General features: G+C 30.3%; 1 protein-coding gene, 1 non-coding gene and 1 pseudogene across 2 annotated transcripts; all 3 read left to right on the plus strand.

Moving 5' to 3' along the window:
• Positions 1 to 1,825: 1,825 nt before the first annotated feature.
• On the plus strand, positions 1,826 to 8,311 carry LOC103830580. Its single transcript, XM_009106393.3, has 3 exons — positions 1,826 to 2,944; positions 3,413 to 7,620; positions 7,914 to 8,311. The coding sequence occupies exons 1-2, from the start codon at positions 2,079 to 2,081 to the stop codon at positions 3,465 to 3,467; spliced, it is 921 nt and encodes a 306-aa protein (XP_009104641.2). The 5' UTR covers positions 1,826 to 2,078; the 3' UTR covers positions 3,468 to 7,620; positions 7,914 to 8,311.
• LOC103830581 lies at positions 4,590 to 6,200 on the plus strand (annotated as a pseudogene).
• Positions 8,312 to 12,581: 4,270 nt separating the features above from the next.
• LOC103830583 lies at positions 12,582 to 18,038 on the plus strand. Its single transcript, XR_004449048.1, has 2 exons — positions 12,582 to 15,102; positions 15,341 to 18,038. It is a non-coding gene; the product is annotated as an uncharacterized LOC103830583 (transcript).
• Positions 18,039 to 20,744: the final 2,706 nt, after the last annotated feature.

The following is a 20,744-nucleotide window of genomic DNA, read 5'->3' on the forward strand; positions in this document are numbered from 1 at the left end:
AATTCGGAAAATAAAAAAAAAACCGAAAAATCCGAAAATATATCCGAAGAAACGATCCGAACGTCCAAACTAATATATAATATAATTATATGAAGCATGAATATATACTCCAAATATTCAATTTATTTTGATATAGTATCTAACAATAATTATATAAAATTTAAATAACTACCTTAAATACTTAATCATATATAAATAAATTAATATATATATATATATATGTTATGTTTTACTTTTAAATTTTAGATTTTATTTCGGATATATCTAGACCGATTTGATATAACCCGAATTCTAATGATATATGATTACTTTATGGATTTTGTGATGTGATACAAAACTAATCTGAATCCGATGTGTTATATTTGAATCCGATATGTACTTACAAATTTACTAGAATGAATTTAATAAGTGTTATAAAAGAGAACTGAAAAACCCGATTCGAACACCAGCCAAACGCCCATGCCTAATCAAAACACTAACGCGCGCCTCTGGAATTTTTAGGAACTTTATAATCAGGATTGAGGAGTGTGCGTTAAGTAGTTCTGGAAGGAAAGCAAAAGGGGAAGAAGTATAACGTTAATTAAAATATATGGTTATATAATGAGAATCATTTAAGCCTAAAATGAACAAAATTGTTTTCTAATCAACGTTAAAGGAATATCTGTTGGACGTATTCGTGGTTGATTATTTGGACACGTAATGTCAACGATTTTGCCTTATTCATAGGAAAAATGAATTATATTTGTATATCGAGATAGTGAACGTTTAGCAACAAGACATACACGTAACACGTTGACTTTTTTTAAAAAAAATGGACGTGATCAAAATTGCTATCAATGTTATGAATTATTGCTATTATATATGGTTAGACGTAGTTGTCGAAATTGTTATACCAATTTTAGCTCACATAATTAAAATCATAAGGTATCGATTTTTCTTCTTTTTTTGGTTAACATAAGGTATCGATTTTAAATTAGTTTTTTTTTCTCGTTTTTTGTAAATTATTTATTCATAGGTTACTAGGTTAGTTTAATTTTGCCCATAAGTATCTCTAGCTCTTGTCGAATGTTAATACAATAAATACTTTACACGTTTACTAAAACTAAAACTTTCTAGATTATGAGTGAAAATCAGATTCAGAGAGGTGTTTTTATTCATACGTACGTGCCAATCTTCTTAAACAAAAAACACGACTTTACTGTATTGAGTTGAGAGCAAGTAGAGAAATGTAGAAAGTGTCTCTCACCGTAATATTCTCATGTTCTTTCTTCGTCTTTTCTTTTGGCTTAACATGTTCTTTCTTCGTCTTGATAGATACGTTATGGAATTATGAAGGGAAAAAATAACCCATTTGACACGATTATGCCTTCAGAAAGACTAATGAATTATTGACGTATCTTTAACGCATTGAACGCCTATATACTCCTATTAATAGTCAAATAATGGCAGATTAAACAGTTTTATCTAAAGGAAGTTTCGATTGTTTTTAACTTCTAGAACAAAATATTGAAATATTATTATATTTTCAACTAAATTTCCTTCATGATTTCATCGCATTACAGCAACCGCAATTAACATACAATAATGATTCAGATGCTATGTATACAACAAACTAAAGTATCCTTTTGTAAAAGAAAATAAAAAGTAACATAAACCAGTCATTAAATATATAAGGAACGTACCAACTAGCAAGGGTTCACATTTCCCGTTATATAAAATCATAAACCCAAATGATTGAGAAAAAAAAAACATTTTCTTATGTTAAGGGCGAGAGCATGAAAAAGCTCTGACGTTTTAGTGGTTAACAAGTACGGACGAGTAATTTAAACCTAAAAATAGATAACACAACAAAAATGCAGCCGGAAAAATAAAAACTACTATGGTATTATTAGCATGTAAACGATTTTAAGAATATATTAATACATCATATTTAATAATCTATTAATTTACAAATATTATAAACCTAATGGATTTAGATTATCTCCGGCGCACGCTTTCTTTAGAAGATTTGCATATATCAATAAATCATTTAAAAAAAAACAAAATAATCGTTTTACTATATTCTATTAATTTCCTAAATGTTTGTCTCTAAAATACATTGTATATATAAATATACATTATTACACAATGCTGTTGATGTGAAGGGCGTGTATGAACAGAACAGAACAGAGCTTCTTTGTCAAGTTGTGAACAAGACTCTAAACTGTTTGTCCCTTCAAAGCAAGATCCGAAAGATCAACGACCACCATCATCGTCACAAAAAAAAAATGTTTGATCCTTCTTCGAAATCGTTCAATACCCATTTGATATTCCCCAGAGCCTTCGATGATCATCCAGATTCAGGCGTCTGCTCGCCTCCTCTGTGGAGAACCAGCCCACCCAAGAGCCCTCAAGCCAATCACCAGAACCTCTCTCCTGTTTCCAAGGCTCAGGTCATCGCTCGTGGTCAACGAGAGCTCATGGAGATGGTTAGCAAGATGCCCGAGTCGTGCTACGAGCTCTCCTTGAAGGATCTCGTTGAGGTGAACACAGAGGAAGAGGAGAAAGATCGGAAAGTGTTCGATGAAATGCCTCAGAGGAGAAAGATGCAGAGTAAAGTCGTGAGGAAGTCAAAGAGCGATAGATGGGTGGATCCGGTAAGAAACAGGGGAGTGAATAACAGTGGGTTTCTTCTGAATTTAGGGTTTCCTGTTAGCTTGGGCGCCAAGAAAAAGACCAAGAAGAAGGATGATGATGATGGTTCTGTGACAAGCAGAGGCTCTTGGGTTTCTCCCAGGCCTTCCATCTCAGAGGATAAAGATTGGTGGAAGTCAGAATCGAGTAGGAGTCAGAGAGAAGTCTCGAGGATCAACAGTGGTGGCTCAAAGAGCAGTGTTGGTAGTAGTAGCAGAAGCAATAGCGATCGAAGCAGAAGCAATAGGGATCGAAGCAGAAGCAGTCTAAGGTATATCCATAAACTCTGTGGAAAGTTAAAGGTTTTATTTTTAATATATTTTTGATCATAGTAAAATGCTTTGTTAGTTTTAGAGTTGAGATTTGATACAGAAAGAAAACTGAAATATGATTTGGGTCTAAGTTGATTTTGATAAAGTAGCCCACTTTTGTTAAGAATCCGTAGACGAACTGTTTTGTGATACTCTTGTCTCTTTGTCATGTGCATCTTGTAAAAATACTATGATATTTGGTAGTTTGTTGTTGTGTTTGAAGTTAATGGTCCTAGAAAGGGTCAATGTAGATGTGTTGGGTGCACGAGGTTTTTCTTTACAGCTTTGGACTTTTTTTGCTCAATGGTGATGACTGAAGATGCTAATCATGTGCTGCGTATAACAGTACACATTGATTACATGAGCAACTAGATTCATGCCTAACTCTCTCTCTCTCTCTCTCTCTCTCTCTCTGTTTCCTAATACAGGGATAAAAACAAAGGATGCTTATCTTTCCTCTGGAATGTAAATCTACGAGATTGAAACGAAATGTTCTTCGTTGGTTTATACACTTCTTTGACCAAGAAGATTACTGATTGCTTTAACCTGAGCTGGATTTAGTGCGTTCTGTAAATCCATGGACGAAGGAATCCAGGAATGATGAAGATGGAAGCAGAGGACATGACATCTTCTTCATTGTACAACCAAAGATTATATCCCTTTCTACTTCTTGTAGTTCTTTATATAATTTTGAGTTTATTTGTAATGTATTTATAGAGCATATGATGATGATCTTATTATATATAGATATTTACTAGCTTTTGCTAAACGGATAAAATAAATATATCAATTTACTCTAAGCTTTTGCCAAACGGATAAAAATAAATATATATCAAAACCTTACGGTTTTGCTTTTGGTATAAAACTAAATCAATGTCAATAATCTTTGCCTTCGCTTCAAGTTCAAGAAGAGTGAAGTTTTTTCTTTTTTTGTGTTTATGCTCTTGTTGGTTGATGATAGAGGTTGGTGATTGGTGGGTTCTTCTTTGTGGACTTGTGTAAAACAGTTTTGGCATGGACAAAAAATCCGAGATCCAAACCGGAAAACAATTCGTAATCGATCTGAGCTGTAAAAAATCTGAATAGATCCTGTATGGTGTGGTATAAATTATAAAATATATAGAATCTGTAGTTAAAATATGAGCAAATGATTCTAATAGATAGTTAAAATACTAAATTTCATGTTTGGAACCAAGATGGATACATAGTCCAAACTCCAAGTATTATTAATCGAACTCAACCTCAAACAAATAAAACCCGAATGAGGCTTAAAAGACAGAACTTGAAAAACCTTGAACCAAACACGTTTCGTTTTATGTTTTTTTATTGCGGTTCGGAAACGCGATTTGGGATTTGATTGTGTTACATCCGAAAGTGTCTTACGTTGGAGTGTTTAGGATTAGGAAAATTACTATTTATATGATAAGTATATATTCTTAAAGTAAAAAGAAATTGGGTTTTGAGGTACTAAAATGTAAAATTATTCATGCACATAATAATATATAAACCCTAAACGGATATTTATCTCAATGGTTTTTGTTTTGTTTGCTTTTTTCGAGTTTGATTCGCGTTTGTTCATGACATATTGATATAAGATATTATAAAATGGCAAATGATGCGGCAGCATGGGCAGAAAGAGCTACAAATGATATGTTGACTGATCCAGACTGGGATAGTAACATTGAACTATGTGATATCAACATGAATCCTAGGTTTTAGAAAAATCCTACTAGTCACGATTGTCTCGCTAGTTTCAGTTTTTTTTTATGGGTGGAAGTGTTAATAATAAATTTGACTTTGTTCACTTCCTTTAGTCAAGCAAAAGAAGCAATGATGGTGCTGAAGAAGCAGTTAGGAAATACAAACCCTAAAGTCCAGATTCTTGCACTTCATGTAAGTATTCTTGGATTGAATTATTTGTTTTGGGTTCATGTATGTGTTGACCTCATTTTTTTGGATGATACTTGCTGCAGGCGTTGGAGTCTTTAAGTAAGAATTGTGGCGAGAACGTGTACCAGCTTATCGTTGACTATGATATTTTGATTGACATGGTCAAAATAGTGAAGGAAAAGGTTTTTCTCTTTCTGTTTCTTGCGCTATACTTCAACTGCCTTTAATATCTATGGTAACTTGGGATGTAAGTTTCCAAATTATAATAATGCAGCCTGACCTAAATGTGAGGGAGAAGGTACTAAGTTTGCTAGACATGTGGCAAGAAGCTTTTGGTGGACGTGGTGGTCAATACTCACAATACTACAATGCGTATAATGAACTAAGGGTATGTTATCTTTTTACATGATTTATGACAATTTATTTTGCAATAAGTTTGTTGACAAATACATGGTTTAGTATGCTGGAATTGAGTTTCCACCTCGAACGCAAAGTAGTCCACCGTTGTTGCCTCCACCTCAGACTCAGCCCGTTCCATCAGAAGAAGATGTTGCTATTCAAGCGTTGCTGCTAGGAGATGATGTTTCTAGCCTCAGGTACTCTCTTCTAAGTTGATCATGTTCTGTATCGATTGGGTTTTGTAAGGGTGAAATGTTGTTTATTTATGTTTTATTCGTTAAAAGCATGGAAGAGATTCTAAGGGCTGAGGGATGCTTGGAGCACTTGATCCCGGTAAGCCCGAGGTAAGGATTTGGTTGTTCTGTTCATGCAAGGAACTGATTCTTGTCTTCCATGTAATGAAGATTAAGGGTTTGTATCTTCTTGATGTTGTTAGGGTTTGAAAGTAGATTTCATAGTTGACTTAGTTGAGCAGTGTCGTACTTATCAAAGACGTGTAATGACTCTTGTGAACACTACAACGTGAGATTTCTTGCTTCGTTCCCTGCTGTGATGATGGGTTTTAGTAAACAGTTTTCGTTTTCTTTTCTCCAGAGACGAGGAGCTTATGTGCCAGGGACTGGCACTGAACGATAATTTGCAATGTGTTCTACAGCATCACGATGATAGGGGCTCTAGAGGCAGCATGACAACTCCTCCAGTTCAGCTAGTCAACAACAATCATGATGATGACAGTGACGAATCAGATGATTACTTTCAGCTTTCTCACAGGTAAGAGTAGTGTTCCTATTTGGAGAGAGATGATCTCTTGACACTAATTTAAAAAACGATCTTTTAACTTTGCGAATTAATTTACTCTCTACAAGGTCTAATAGAAACCTCGATGCTTCCTCCTCCACCACCACCACCTATGAGACCAGTACATGAGACTGATTCATTCAAGCATGGTGGATGATGTCTATAAACCCCAAGGCTCCTTACAAGGAATAAAGCGTCCTCGTCCTCCTGCTGCTTTAGATTAAATTATTGTGTCTCTATTTTGTAATCCTTTATTATACCTCATTTTTCACCTTTCACTTCACATACAAGTTCTTATTTTGAGTGTCAATTTTAACTTATTTTATTATTCTACATAGTGGTTGCTTATCTTCAACATGAACATATCACATATGATAATCATAATTCATCAAATCAATTGTGACATCTGTTATTAGTTTAGATAATGATATATCTTAAATTAGTAATAAAAAATTAAAACATTTATTTTTATCAAATTGATATTGAAACGTTTGCAATGTGTTACAGTTATTCTGCAAAATAAAATCATTAGTAAATAGTCTTTAAGATCATACTCTTACCCTCGTTCTCTATCGATGAAATGATCGAAAATCAACATTTCTTATGCATAATTTGGTTTCATGGGAAATATTCATTTACTTCTTGAGGATTGTTCTCTTTTGATCGAACTGACATGCTGTGTCAATGATCTACCAACCACCACCATCTCAACTACTTCTCGCCCATACTCTTAATAACTATCTCTTTGGTACGAATTGAACATGTTGTGTCGATGATCTACCCCAGGCCATCACCCGTTGTTGTTTTCACCTATTGTTTTAATAATTGTCTCTAGTTTCATAGAGTCAGTCTTATCATTTATTGTCTAAGTTTTTCAGAATATCACAGTTTTTTTTCTTTACCTATACAAATATAGTAAATCTTTACCCTTTAAGAAACTAGTTAACACTGATTTAAAGACAGTTCAAATTAATTAAACTTATCTTCCAGAAATCTCAACTTATTTTGTTTAAGTACTTAAACTGTAAGAAGCACAAAATCTGTAGAAAACATACTAATATGAAAGTTCAAAACTTACAACCATAAACAGTATGGGTAAGGAAATTAAGAAAAAGACCATACGGCAGTACCAAAGTGATGGGTTCTAGTAACTATTATATCCAATCCCGTTAGCCTATGTATTAGGATTTCTTACAAGAGTGATGTCTTATAAATATTCTGTGTAATGTGAATGATGAGACTAACTTTGGCTGCGTTTTAGCAGTCTCTCTTTCTCATATTTACAATCAATAACTCTTGAAATCTACAGCTTCTTTGCTTTCTTGTATTTTGCATAATTAAGCTCTATCATGAGCTATATATTTCTAGTTTAATAAACTCATTTGAGCATACATCTGTCTTGTAATGAAACTCCTTCAGTAACTCCCCATGCATGCGCATTTGTATATAATTGCATCAATACTACTGCATGCTACTGGTGAATCCGGGTATTCCTGCAAATATCTAAAGGGGTTTGAAGGGAATCTCTACCTTCAATACGGCTGCAAAGGTATATTCTCCTATATTTTCATTTGCGACTTTCTTGATCACGAAAATCTTGTACTCAGAGTCATCATGGGGTTGAAGTCGAAGATGGTCCCAATCCCAAGGGTCCCGTTTATTTTCCACGATTTTGAATTTTCAATAATAATAAATGAGACTTAATTAGGACTAAGCTAGAATTTGAGATCAAGTTCTATGTCAATTTTAAAAAACCTTAACCTTCTTTTTTAGCAACACTCCTTAAAAAAGTAGTGGATTTTGTGTTGCGTTCTAATTCCTCTCTTTTTCTGTTCCTACTAGACATCGATGAATGCAAAAATGAGTTTTCGTTCTTGTGGGAAGCATAAACCTGTAAGAACGTTATTGGATCTTTCCGGTGCAAGAAAAAGTAACAGAGTGGAAGACAATCATTCTTGGTAAGTTCTTACAGGTTTGGTGCTTCCCACAAGAACGAAAACTCATTTGGAGCTCAAACTCAAGCTCTGGAAACCAGCCAAAGTAAGAGAAGGGTGGAATTCTTCTTAGTACAAAGACCTCTAGACTCTGGTGTACAATCATCGAATGCATCTGCCAAGATCTTCAATGAGAAAGAGATCAATTTAGAATATGATTATGGAACAATGCCCGTTTTGAGCTTAAGCACAAAAGTATGGATTTAGGAACCGTAACTATAGTGACAAAAAAAAAAAAAAAAAAAAGGAACCGTAACTATTAGGTATTATTTGATTTTTATTTTGAAAAAAAATATTTGTTAGTCTACTGGTAATATTGTTCAAATATGGTTGCCATTCAAGAATTCGAATATCTTTTAATTATTACCAGAGCCGGTGTCCGCGCTCCGCGCGGATTACATATTTAATTAAAGTATGTTAATATTTGTGTTAATAAATTTCTACACGTTTTCCTGAGATTAAAACAATGGTAAAGAGGTGCCACATGTTTGTATAGAAAACAATCATCATCTAAGAATCTTCATCACAAAAATGTTTTTTTTTTTGCCAAAGTATTTAATTATTCTTATATATGTCTTCTAGGGGTGAATGACGAATCTGTTGATACAGTTGGGAGCAGATTTTTTTATTAAGAACTAATTGTGGTTTTTTTCATAATTTGTATTTTTAAATAAAAAACATATTTTACTAATAATGTTTATATTTGTTTTATTAGAGTTTTGTAACTATAAAATGAATACTAACATCTTTATTTAGTACTTATATAAAATTATATAGAGATAGATTATTAATTTATGATTATGATGAGAGTATATATTAATTTGGAACAAATATTAAGCAACTCAATTAGATTCTTGCAACCCGGAGGAAAAGGAGTGGCCGGTCATGTCGTCTGTATTTTTACCTTTTCCCAAGTTTTTAAAACGTTTCGTAGCAATAAACAAAAATCAAAACGTAGCATTTCATTTACATATTTGGAATCTTATCAAATAAGATGTAACTTTTCTTTTTTTTGTGCGCTTCAAATTTAATAAGATGTAAATAGTCAAAAATATAAAAAAATTAAATATATATAAAACATAATTTGTATTTTATATTTGTTTTATTAGAGTTTTGGATTAAAGTATTAAATTAATATATCAATACTAATAAAGTTTTTGATTCAAAAATGTACTTGTAAATTCAAAATACCTCCCATTAGCGGAGGATCTTTGGCGGTTGGTTTGACCATGGTATTGAGGAACAATCGATCCTTAAACAAAGGAAAGAATATTTAAATGTTAGGCAAAGTGAAATGGTTTGATAATAACACATAGTGAAAAAGGTCCCAATGGATAAAATCGAACCATAAGATTAATTACAAACTAAAATCTTATAAAGCCAAAAAAAAACTAAATATTTTATATGACCGATAGATGTGAACTACAATTGTAGTAGCTTAGCAGGCAGGAACTATTATATTATTAAATCAATTTTTTTTTGGCGGAGACCAATAGCTAAAGACGGAAGATTGTCGGTCTATGTTTAATCTTAACCAACTAAAATCTTATACGTTTGTTCGCACAGATTATCAATATGAATCTATTATTAAAACAATTGAAAATAAACAGTGAAAAGTGAACCAAACCTCACGTCCCCAACCGCATACGGACTTAACTATCCAACTCTTAAACATATCACTTACGCCAAGAAATTGACAAAATTGTGACTTTCAAATATTGACTTACACAAAATCTTGAACGGTTGGCGGTGGTGGTTTTTTCAGAGTGAGAGGGAATGAATATATGGTCTTCAGATTAGAGTTCTTGATCCTAATGGTAGAATATATGTTATTTAATTTTCAATGAATACAGTAGGCATTTTTGGCATGAAATATAACGATTTTCTAAATTAAATTATTCACCAGCTATAAGAATATTAAGTATGAGGCAAGTTAAAGTTGTAGAAATCGATTTTGATTTAGGATGGCAAAGATGTGGTAGCTAGAAGCCTAATAATCAACAATCAATGCATGCATTGTTTTATTATGATGTAACTGGAGTTGAACTTGGTTAAACCGTAACTTTTCACACATTTTAATGATTGTTTTTTTTTTTAAAGCCCAGTCCAGAATGACATGGCATAATGGTTGGTTCTGATTATTTTGCCCATGTGGCAGGGCTTAGGAAGCTAGGATTTAGCTCCTTTTATATAGTAGGATTTTGATTTTTAGTTCATTATTGGTTAATTCTAATTTCAAAATTGTGTGTGGCCTTCTGTTCTACAAGAAAAGAGTAAAACGTAACTGAATAAAATTATTTTTAATAAAATTACGTACGTGTAACATACAAATTATAATCGATCGTAAAGAAAAACTAAACACACAATACCTACTGTTACAAAGAAAATAAAAGGAGAAATAATATATTTTAAAAAATAATAACTACGTTATAGAAACACATTATTCCCCATGTTTCATTTTAAGTGGTGTTTTAGAAAAAACATATTATTTCATTTTAAGTGATGTTTTCAAATGTTTATGTAAAAAATAAATATAATTTGATGTTTAAGAATATTAGTATTTTATAGTATGATGTTTTATTGGTTGAATCACCCGTAGTTATTATTGTTGTTAGGCAAACGAAATAAACTGAATAAAAGTTTGTAATTCTTTTAATTAGTATGCAAAAATCTTAAAAATCAATTATTCTGAAACATAGAAAGTACTATTGTAAAATAAAAGAGAAGGTAGAATGTATTTCTCAATTAAAAAAAAACTCAAAATCTTTTCTTCCACTTAAAGAAAGCCCTTACAAAGTTACAAATGATACAGCTACCAAAGTTTCAAATCAATTTCGATAGAGATATGAGTTAGGCCGTTTTATGTTTGTGTTAGGAAACTTTTCACCTCAGTTCCAACAGATTCTGAAATTATAAATTATGTGAAATTGATAATTTTGACAACGTCAACGAAAACAGTCCTTGATATAATAAAAACTAACAAATGGCTTCAACTAAAAATATTATATGATAAATAAATAAAATTAAAAATAATTAGAAAGACTGTCTTTTCAAAGCCTTCTTGGCATCCCAAGACGGGCCAAAAGTAAATCATTCGAGAGAAAACAAAACACAAAGAAAAATCTGATGAAGTTTAACATGTAGTTTCTGCTACTACTATTCCAGTAACATTTACTTGCGTTTAAGATGTATCAACCGCTATTTCCAAGAACTTAAGCAGGTCTTGATTCGGATTAATCCTATGGTCAAAATAGTATAAGAGATGTTAATTCAGTCCTAATTTCTTTCAATTAATGGGAATGCAAATCATCATCTTATCTAAGCAATAAGAGGAGAGTTAATTAGTGGTAACAAAGTAGCAATGTTCAAATTCAAGTAACAAACATACTAATCAAGTTTAAAGCATGAATCCATGTGTCAGGGCATTGACATAAGGTAATAAGGTGATCAAGATTCAATCTAGAGTGTTCATGCAACAATCAATGAAGTTCTAATGCAATCAAGTATCAGGGCCGGCTTAAGGTTATGAATGGCCCTGGACAAAAACATTTTTTATGCCTCTTAATTAATTAATTTTAATATTATAATTAAAATATTATTTAAAAGAATATTAAAATTTTGAAAGTAACTAAATTTATTATTTTCGTTTGCAATTTTGTAAAATTTAAAATTTAGATTATTATATCACTAAAATATTGTCTAAATTTGACACTAAATATCAAAAAAGAAAAATTTGAGCCTCCTTTTGTTATAAGAAAAAATAAATATCTGGACCCTTTATGCTATGAAAATTTAGTGGGTTTTAGATATACCCTGGACGGATAGACCGTTTGCCCTCCTCATTAAGCCTGTTCTGTCAAGTATGCGATTAACAAGTCTATTAACTTTATAAGTTTTTCTAACATTAAATCCATTTGGTTAAACAAGTAAAAAGTATTTTCATCGATCTTGGACGAGCACATTTCTTGGATGCTGGCAGTGAAGGTTGGACGCTGAAGTCGGCCGCTGGACGTCCGATTCCCTTTGAGAAGTAAGTGGTCGGCCAGTGGTTGGTATGGGCGGAGGTTTGTAAGCTGGGATCGTCAGGACTTGCCAAGTGCTTCATTTCTGCTCCTCTCTAGTGTTTCAATGTAACCACTTCAAATCCTATATCACAGAAATGCACATGCATAAACGATGATTATAAACAATTAAAATGCAACACATCAGTAACCTACGGGATTTGACATTTCAAATAAATATAACAAACTTGATAGCTATTGTAGAAAAAAAAAAAACAGAAAGAGAAATATAAGATAGTTTCTATGTTGCTACTATTCTAGTTACGTAACCTATAGAATTGACATTTCAAATATATTCAAGAATTTAAAATTTTCATGAGACAATAATATAAAAAAGGTTGATTTCGATGTTCCCTTCGTATGTTTTAGTATCCGTATAGCTGTTGACTATTATTTAAATATGTATAGTATTCATAGTCTTAAGTCATATATATATATATATATAATATATATATATATATATATATATATATAGACTTAAGACTATGAATACTATACATATTTAAATAAATAGTCATTTTCATAAAATAAAATGCTATTCTTAAGAAATACAATTCGATCGAAGTTTAAATAAATCAAACTAAAATAATTAAACTTGGTCAAAAGAAATAAGATTACATATAATAACATTTATGATTTTTTTTCAAGTTAATGAAATTAAAATATAAAATAATAATATTTAAATTTAGATCAAATATTATTTTAAATCAAAATATAATTATATTTAAAACTATTGTTTATCCGTATGGTTGCAAAATTATTGTTTATGCGTATGGTACAAAATTATTATTTATGCGTATGGCGCAGATAAATTCTTAGTATATATAAATGCACATATATATATATATACATATATAGTCTTGTATCAAACAATAATACAATAATATTTCCTATTCTATAATATTTTACACATTTCATCTCTAAGGTCCAACAGATTTTGAAATTGTAATTATGAGCAATTGATGCTTTTTGACAAAGTGTTAACGAGAAAATAGTGCAAATAGACGCGGTAAGGAATTAGTCCTTCATAAAATAGAAGCTAACAAATTGCTTCAGCTAATAATTATATAATATGATACACAAATATAAAAAATGAAAGGATAGACTCTCTTCTCAAAGCCTTCTTGGCACCACAAGACTGGGCAAATAATAATTAATTCGAGGAAAACAAAAACACAAGCTCCGATGACCATTAAAGTAGAAATATAAATGAATAGGAAAAAATATGTAAGAACAAAATAAAATAAATGGAAAAGAATATTTATTTCTTTGTTCCATATCAATTTTGATAAGAAATGTTTTTGTTCTATAGTTCCTTAAAATTTAAAGAATGACAAGAAATCATACACAGCAAATATTTCTCATAAATGATATAATTTTTAAGTAATGAATAGGAATTGATTATTCTCTTTAGTTCTCTATGTCATCATTTAGACCTAAAGAAAAAACTAAATTTAATGAAGATTATTTCTGAAAAAAAAATCTAATGAGGTTTAAGATGTATTTTCTGCTGCAACTACAATTAATAATTTTTTAAAAGTTATGGTGATGTATTAAATTTCTAAGAAGCCTCTTGATAAAAATGCAACATAAGAAAGGAAAAACTTTACTTATAATTGTATTAAATAATAGAAGCATAAAATACTTCAAAATGTTTCTTAATATATAAAAAAGTCAAATTATTTTTTCCATGTAAAGAAAGCCTTTACAATTGATACATCCACCACAGTTTTAACTCAATTTCGATAGAGATATTAGTTAGGCAGTCTTTTTGTTTTTGTTAGGAAACATTTCATCTTCCAACAGATTCTGAAATCATAAATTATGAGAAATTGATATGTTTGACAAAGTAAACGAAAAATAGTCCTTGATAAAATAGAAGCTACGTTTAACTATAAATAAATAAAAATTAAAAGACTTTGTCTTTTCAAAGCCTACTTGGCACACAAGACGGGCCAAAGTTAGGTAAGTATTTGGAAAGAAACAAAACACATGAAAAACTTGATGAAGTTTAAGATGTATTTTCTGCTGCGAGTCTGCGACTGTTCGAGTAACGCCACTTTCTTGGCGCTACAAGACTGTTCAAAAGTTAGTCATCCGAGAGAAAACAAAACCCAAAGAAAAAGTTTAAGATGTATCTTCTGCTACTACTATTCCAAGAACGTAACCTGTGGGATTGTCATTTCAATTATAACAAACTTGATAACTATTGTAGTAAGGAAATATAATTATATTTAAGATGGTTTCTCAGTTGCTACTATTCTAGGCGTCGCCTATAAAACTGACTTTACAAATATACTCAAAAGTTAAAACTGTTAAAAGAAAAATAATTCAAAATGCTTACTTTGAGTCACCCTTGGACCCTTCGTATAAGATCGTCTCGCTGTTGAGATTGCAGTTTAAGTCGCATAATTGTAATTTAAATGTAATTCTAAACATAATTGTTTGTTAGTTTCTATTTATTTTAATTGGTATTTTTCTTTCATATAAGCTTACTATTAAAAACACAGTTACCTTTTGCGCTTAAGGTTAATAGTAACAACACTTATCCGAAAATAATTTATAGTAAAAAGGTAGAATTTTTTTCTCACATTCAAACACAGTTTAAGTATATTATTTTTTTGTAAAGAAATATAAGTACATAAATTGGCATTTGAAACGACCCAATGGAAACAAAATATTTTTTCCAAGAAAACTATATAGTTGAAAGGTGTTACAACTTAATTAGCATTGTTATTTTTCTCTACTCATTCACATCTGGTATACATATTTTATCATAAAAATCTACTTTCGACCTATATAAAAAGTACAACCAAAAGTCTATAAATACTGGCTTTCAAAGTTCATAAGTCATCACTTCTTAAGTCTTATAACCAAAAGAAGAGAGAAAAATGGCTTCATCAAATCTATTAGCGATTAAGCTTTTTTCATTCATGGTGCTATTCGCAATATCCCATGCTCAATCCTTTTCTCCAGGTACGTTATATACATAAACATAACTTAATCTTAACACATATAATGAAATAATACCAGAGCTATTGTTATAAGTATATTATAATTACATATTTATATATCACTATTTTGTATATCAATAGTAGTGGAGGTTCCAACCTTCGGTTACATGTATAAATTATAAAGACACCCGATTTTTTTGGTTAAAATGTTAAGAGACACCCGATTTTTTTTTAAAGACACGCGATTTATATATATACAGGTCGGAAAATATTGCAGTACATTCCTACTACGAAGTATCCCCCGGAGCTGCCACCGGCGTACTCTCCTACTCCGGAGCTGCCACCATCGTACACTCCAACTCCGGAGTTTCCACCGTCGTACAATCTTGCTCCGGAGCTCCCTCCGTCGTACTTTCCTACTTCGAAGTTCCCATCATCGTACACTCCAACGCCGGAGCTTCCACCATCGTACACTCCAACTCCAGAGCTGCCACCATCATACACTCCAAGTCCGAAGTCACCACCACCGTCGTACAATCCTACTCCTGAGTTCCCTCCATCGTACTCTCCAACTCCGGAGCTGACACCATCGTACATGCCTACGCCAGAGCTTCCTCCGCCGTATTTTTCTGCTCCTCCACCAGCGCCCTATTAGTCCAAATTATGGCGGTCCATGCATGAGAATTTAAAGTTGGTCACACACACTATCACACATGAAATAAACAAGGATATTGCTTTTACAATTATCAAAAAAAAAAAAATACTGTATACTTCATTTTGATCACCCTTTGCTAGCGAATAAAAAATGTTACTCGATGATGTTTACCGTTTTTTCTGATTTGTATAAGGTTAGAGCAACTCTATTGGTAAGATACTATTTTCAAAAATGTTAATCAATAAAATATTAAAAATTTAAGTTAATTTAATCATGTTATTAAATTGAAGGACACAAACAAAATTTAAACTATGTATAAGTAGATATGTATTTGAGGACCTCTATAGTAGATATTTCAAATGGACATATATACATGAATGTAAAAGAAAAATAACTAATATGAAGAGAGAAAAAGAAAAATAAGCTTTCTTCTGTGACTTAGAAAAAAGATTTATGGAAAATTCATAGAAACATTTGTGTCTTTCTGAATGGAGTAAATTTTAACGAAAACTTAGGCATATAACTAAATTATATTAAAATATTAATATTATTTTGCTTGAGAATTTTTAGAAGGTCCTAAAAAGTACTGAAGTTCTTACGAGAGTTTTCTATGGAGTTTCCAGATTTGTTAAAATGAGAAATTTATTTCATTTTTTTTTCATTTCCATATTTATTTATATTATCAAGAATACTTAATTAAAAATTAATACCACCAATATTGTGGATACTTTCATCTATTAACTTGAATTTTATAATGGAAAATAATGGAAAAGTTCAATAAAAAAAACTGCAACTAATACCCGAATTTTTTTGCTATCTAATTTAATACCTCAACTAATTATTTTATTCATTTTAATACACTAATTTTTAAGGTGTACTTTTAGTACTGTAATTATGCTTATCTCAATCAAATATTGATAAATTTTAGGGAAAATTTGGATAAATGCACTTCCATGAGAATATAATTTGAAAAATACACCTTTGTTTAAACTTTTTGAAAAATACACTTACTTATATATAAATTTACCAAATTGCCCAATCTTAATATTTTTGAATTTCTATTAAACAATTTTTTAAAAAGAAAATCGTTAGAGAATAGGGAATATCTTTTTAATATACTACACAATATCCTTCCCATATCTTTTTAATATATCTTAAATTTATTTTTTTATTATTTTGAAAAAACCCACCGAATAATGTGTTTTGGCGGCTACTTTTGATGTTCAGTCTATAAATCAACATGAGTTTCAGGTTAGTGATGGGTCAAGAAATTACTTGGTTGATCTTCAACAAATGAATTGCACATGTAATGTGTTTAATGTTGACAAGATCCCTTGTAAGCATGATGCTAAGGCTGCAACAAGTCGAGGCTTTAACCCTGGGTTATTTGTGCATCAGTAATACTCAAAGGCACACATGTGTGCTGCATATTCAGAGAGTATAAGACCCATAGATGAGTTGCTGGAAGCGAGTGAAATACCTCCTCATGTTGTGGCTTATAAATGCTTTCCTCCAGATGTTAAAAGAGGTGCTGGAAGACCTGTGAAAAGAAGATATGAATGCTTTGGAGAACAAGCAACAGCTCAAAAAAAAGCACGAAAACAAGCTTGCTCAAGATGTCATCGTTCAGGACACAATCGTGCCAGCTGCGACTTTGGAATTTGACATTTTTCTGTTCTAAACGTTTTTCTTAAAATTTTGGCTTTTGGTTATTCTAGCTTTTGATAACTGTTTAAGTTTTTATTTTGCAATAAGGTTGATTATTTTCACAACATATGTTATGTTTTCCATTTGTTCTACACCTTTAAAGAGCTATGATTCTGTTCAAGTTCGATGTAAGTGTCGTTTATGCGGCTCAATGGACACCTTATGTTTTTTCTTCCTTCATGATGAATACAAATTTGATTAATGAAGAAAGAAAAGAATATGTAGAAACAAATGTGACTTGCTTTTGTTTTTAACAACGTGACTTGTTATATAAGTTGAAGAAAATAAAATAAAGGGAAATTTGTATAAACTTCATGATAAAGTCAAAACAAGTCATATTTCACATAATCATCTTTGTTATTGTAAAATTTAAATGGTAACATAACATATTTATCTCAATATACATATTTATCTTAAACATAAATAATTTTAATGATATTATTTTTATTAATTTCGAATTTATATATTAGTTTCGAATTATATCTTGGGCAAAAAAGTCAATTCATAATTAAGAAAGTGTATTTTTCAAAAGGTAAAACAGAAAATGCAATTATCAAATTTCAAATCCTAAATATGGTATTTTGCAAATTATCCCTAAATTTTAACAAAATTTTAAAATATCTCAAACTAAAAAATCTTTACAAAGTCTAATTTAAATGTAAATTTTAGAAATAAAAATAACTAAATTTGGGATAAAATACTAAAATTTAGAAAAACTTAATTTTGAATGAAAGATAAATAAATTAGTATTTAGTTTCGTAGAATAAACTAAATTTTATATTGAAAATAAAATTAAAAATCAAGTATGTAAGGTTATCCACAATTTATTTTCTTTTATTCTTAAAATTTAAATAAAATTAAAAAACTTTTAATATTAATTTTTAAATGTTAGATATTTTTTAACTTTTGTTTAAAACTTATCAATATTTTTAATTAAAATAAAATAGTTTGAGTATTAAATGAACATAGTTTTAAAATTTAATGTATTGAAATGACCAAAAAGATCATTTGAATTATTAAATTGGATAGCAAAAAAAAAATATTAAAGAGTTTAGCAAAATTTAGTTGAAGCGTATAGAGAGTAAATAAAAACTACGAGTTAATTAACCTTAATGTTTCATTAATAAATGAGTTAAGACATATAAATGGAACAGTTTTCTTGTGGGACCCTAAGCTTGAATAATTGATTAAGCTAGAATAAGCATCTCAGTGTCAAGGATTACTCATTAATCATATTTAGTTAACAACCTTAGTCCATATGGTCCATGTTTTTAATATTTGATCAAATCTTGTTTGTTTTTGTTTAGGTTTATTTTTACGATGACTTTTTCTCTTTGCGTGAATTTGTGAATTAATCAAGTTCTCAATATTCATTAAGAATATATCACCTATAATTGGAAAATGAAGTGAATAACTAAAATCACAGTTTTTCACTTTTTACCTTTCGCACCATAAACATAATTCTCACTATAAAAAAGAAAGGTTGTTTTACCATTTGACTATTACTCTGTTTATTAATATAGTTTAGATACATAATATTATTCTATAAAGAACATATATTGATAGTTTTTAAATAGAATTAAATTAGACTGAGTAATATATGAAATTTATGTGTAGAAAACACTTATAGACTTATGATAGAAAATACATTCTAAGTTTTCAAAATTTGTTTTTTTTTTAAATTAGTATAGAATTGGTAAAAAATAGTATAGATTTACGATAGAAATTATAAGAAAAAAATATATGATTGTGAAGAAAATATCAACATATATAATAGAACGATAGTATATCCTATATATTATAAAACAATTACTAATTATATTTTTAATATTTTTTTAAAAAAGACATTTGATTAAAAAAATTCAAATTATGTTATATGTACCGAAAGATTATACTCTTTCAGTTGAATTTTCAAACTGGTTTATTGTATAGTTTAAAAACATTTAAGAAATAAAAGTGAAGAAAAAAAATTATCTCATTAAAGGCATTGTACTCGCAAACTCTGGAAATGTAGAAATTATTGTCACCAATTATGACTTACATAACTCATATTTTATGTTTATCAATATTTACATTTGTAAAAATTTATATTCTAACGTTTTAACCTAGTGGGGTCTAAATCAATTGAAGCCTCCAAAAACCATATTGAAAGTTTTGCGGTTGGTCTAACATTCATTATTGAATTGGTACATTTATCTACATTCTGAGAATCTTTATTTTGTATAAATAACATGTTGTGTTCTATATTTTCATTCACAACGCTGAATCATTGTAAGATGTGGATGCAATAGAAATTATAATGATTCAGCGTTGTGAATGAAAATATAGAACACAACATGTTATTTATATATGGAAATATCTCAAGATCCAATCATAGGTGTTTATCAGTCGTTCGACCAATTCTGGTCTCGTGTGGCAGCTGCTTACGAAAACGGAAAAGATGCAAGTTGGAGTGAACGTACAAAGAAGTCTATCCATTGTCGGATTCAAACTATTGAGAAATCAACAAAGAAATTGCATGCATGCATCAAGCAATGTGAAAACAAATGTCAAAGTGGTGCTTCAAATGATGACATTGTAAGTGTTTTTTTTTAGTTTGTGTAATATATATTTTACTTACTTTGCAATAATGTTTTCTGTTTTAAAATGATATGCAGTTTAAACAAGGCAAGTTAATGTTATTGGATGATCCAAAATACAAAGTAGGTTGGAAGTTCGATCATGTATGGAGCATTATAAATAATTTTGAAAAGTTTAAAGATGGTGACACATCTACGAGAAAAGTATCAAACTCATGTGGTTTCGGGGATACAAATCCAGAGTTAGAAATAGTTACATCTGATCCTGTTACACAAAAATCTCCAGGTTTGTCTATTTTTTTCTATGAATTTAGATGATGAAGAAGATAGAATGGGTGGATCTTTGTCTAATTTGAGAAAACAAGCTTACAAAGACATCAACATTTGAGATCCAAAACAAGAATTATGCTTTGAAGAAATCTAAAGAAGAGAACTAAATTTTATTTCGTGATTTGAACTTCATACAAGATCGTAACGTTTGTGCATACATTCAATCTGAGCAAAATCGAATTTTAGTAGAAATGAGTGAACAACAACAAGCTCAACAGTCTTCTCAAGTATCCACTTCATTTGGACAATATTTTAACAAACTTAGTGGATCTGAAAATGGTTTATCAGATTATCAAGTGTTAGTTTATAATGTACTAAGTTTTTTTTTTTTAGTTTGATGTTTATCAAGTCTTTCTGTTTTTATATTATTTATGTAATTGTGTTTCATCTAAA

This window comes from Brassica rapa, chromosome A07, assembly GCF_000309985.2.
Source record: "Brassica rapa cultivar Chiifu-401-42 chromosome A07, CAAS_Brap_v3.01, whole genome shotgun sequence".
Classification (NCBI taxonomy): Eukaryota; Viridiplantae; Streptophyta; class Magnoliopsida; order Brassicales; family Brassicaceae; genus Brassica; species Brassica rapa.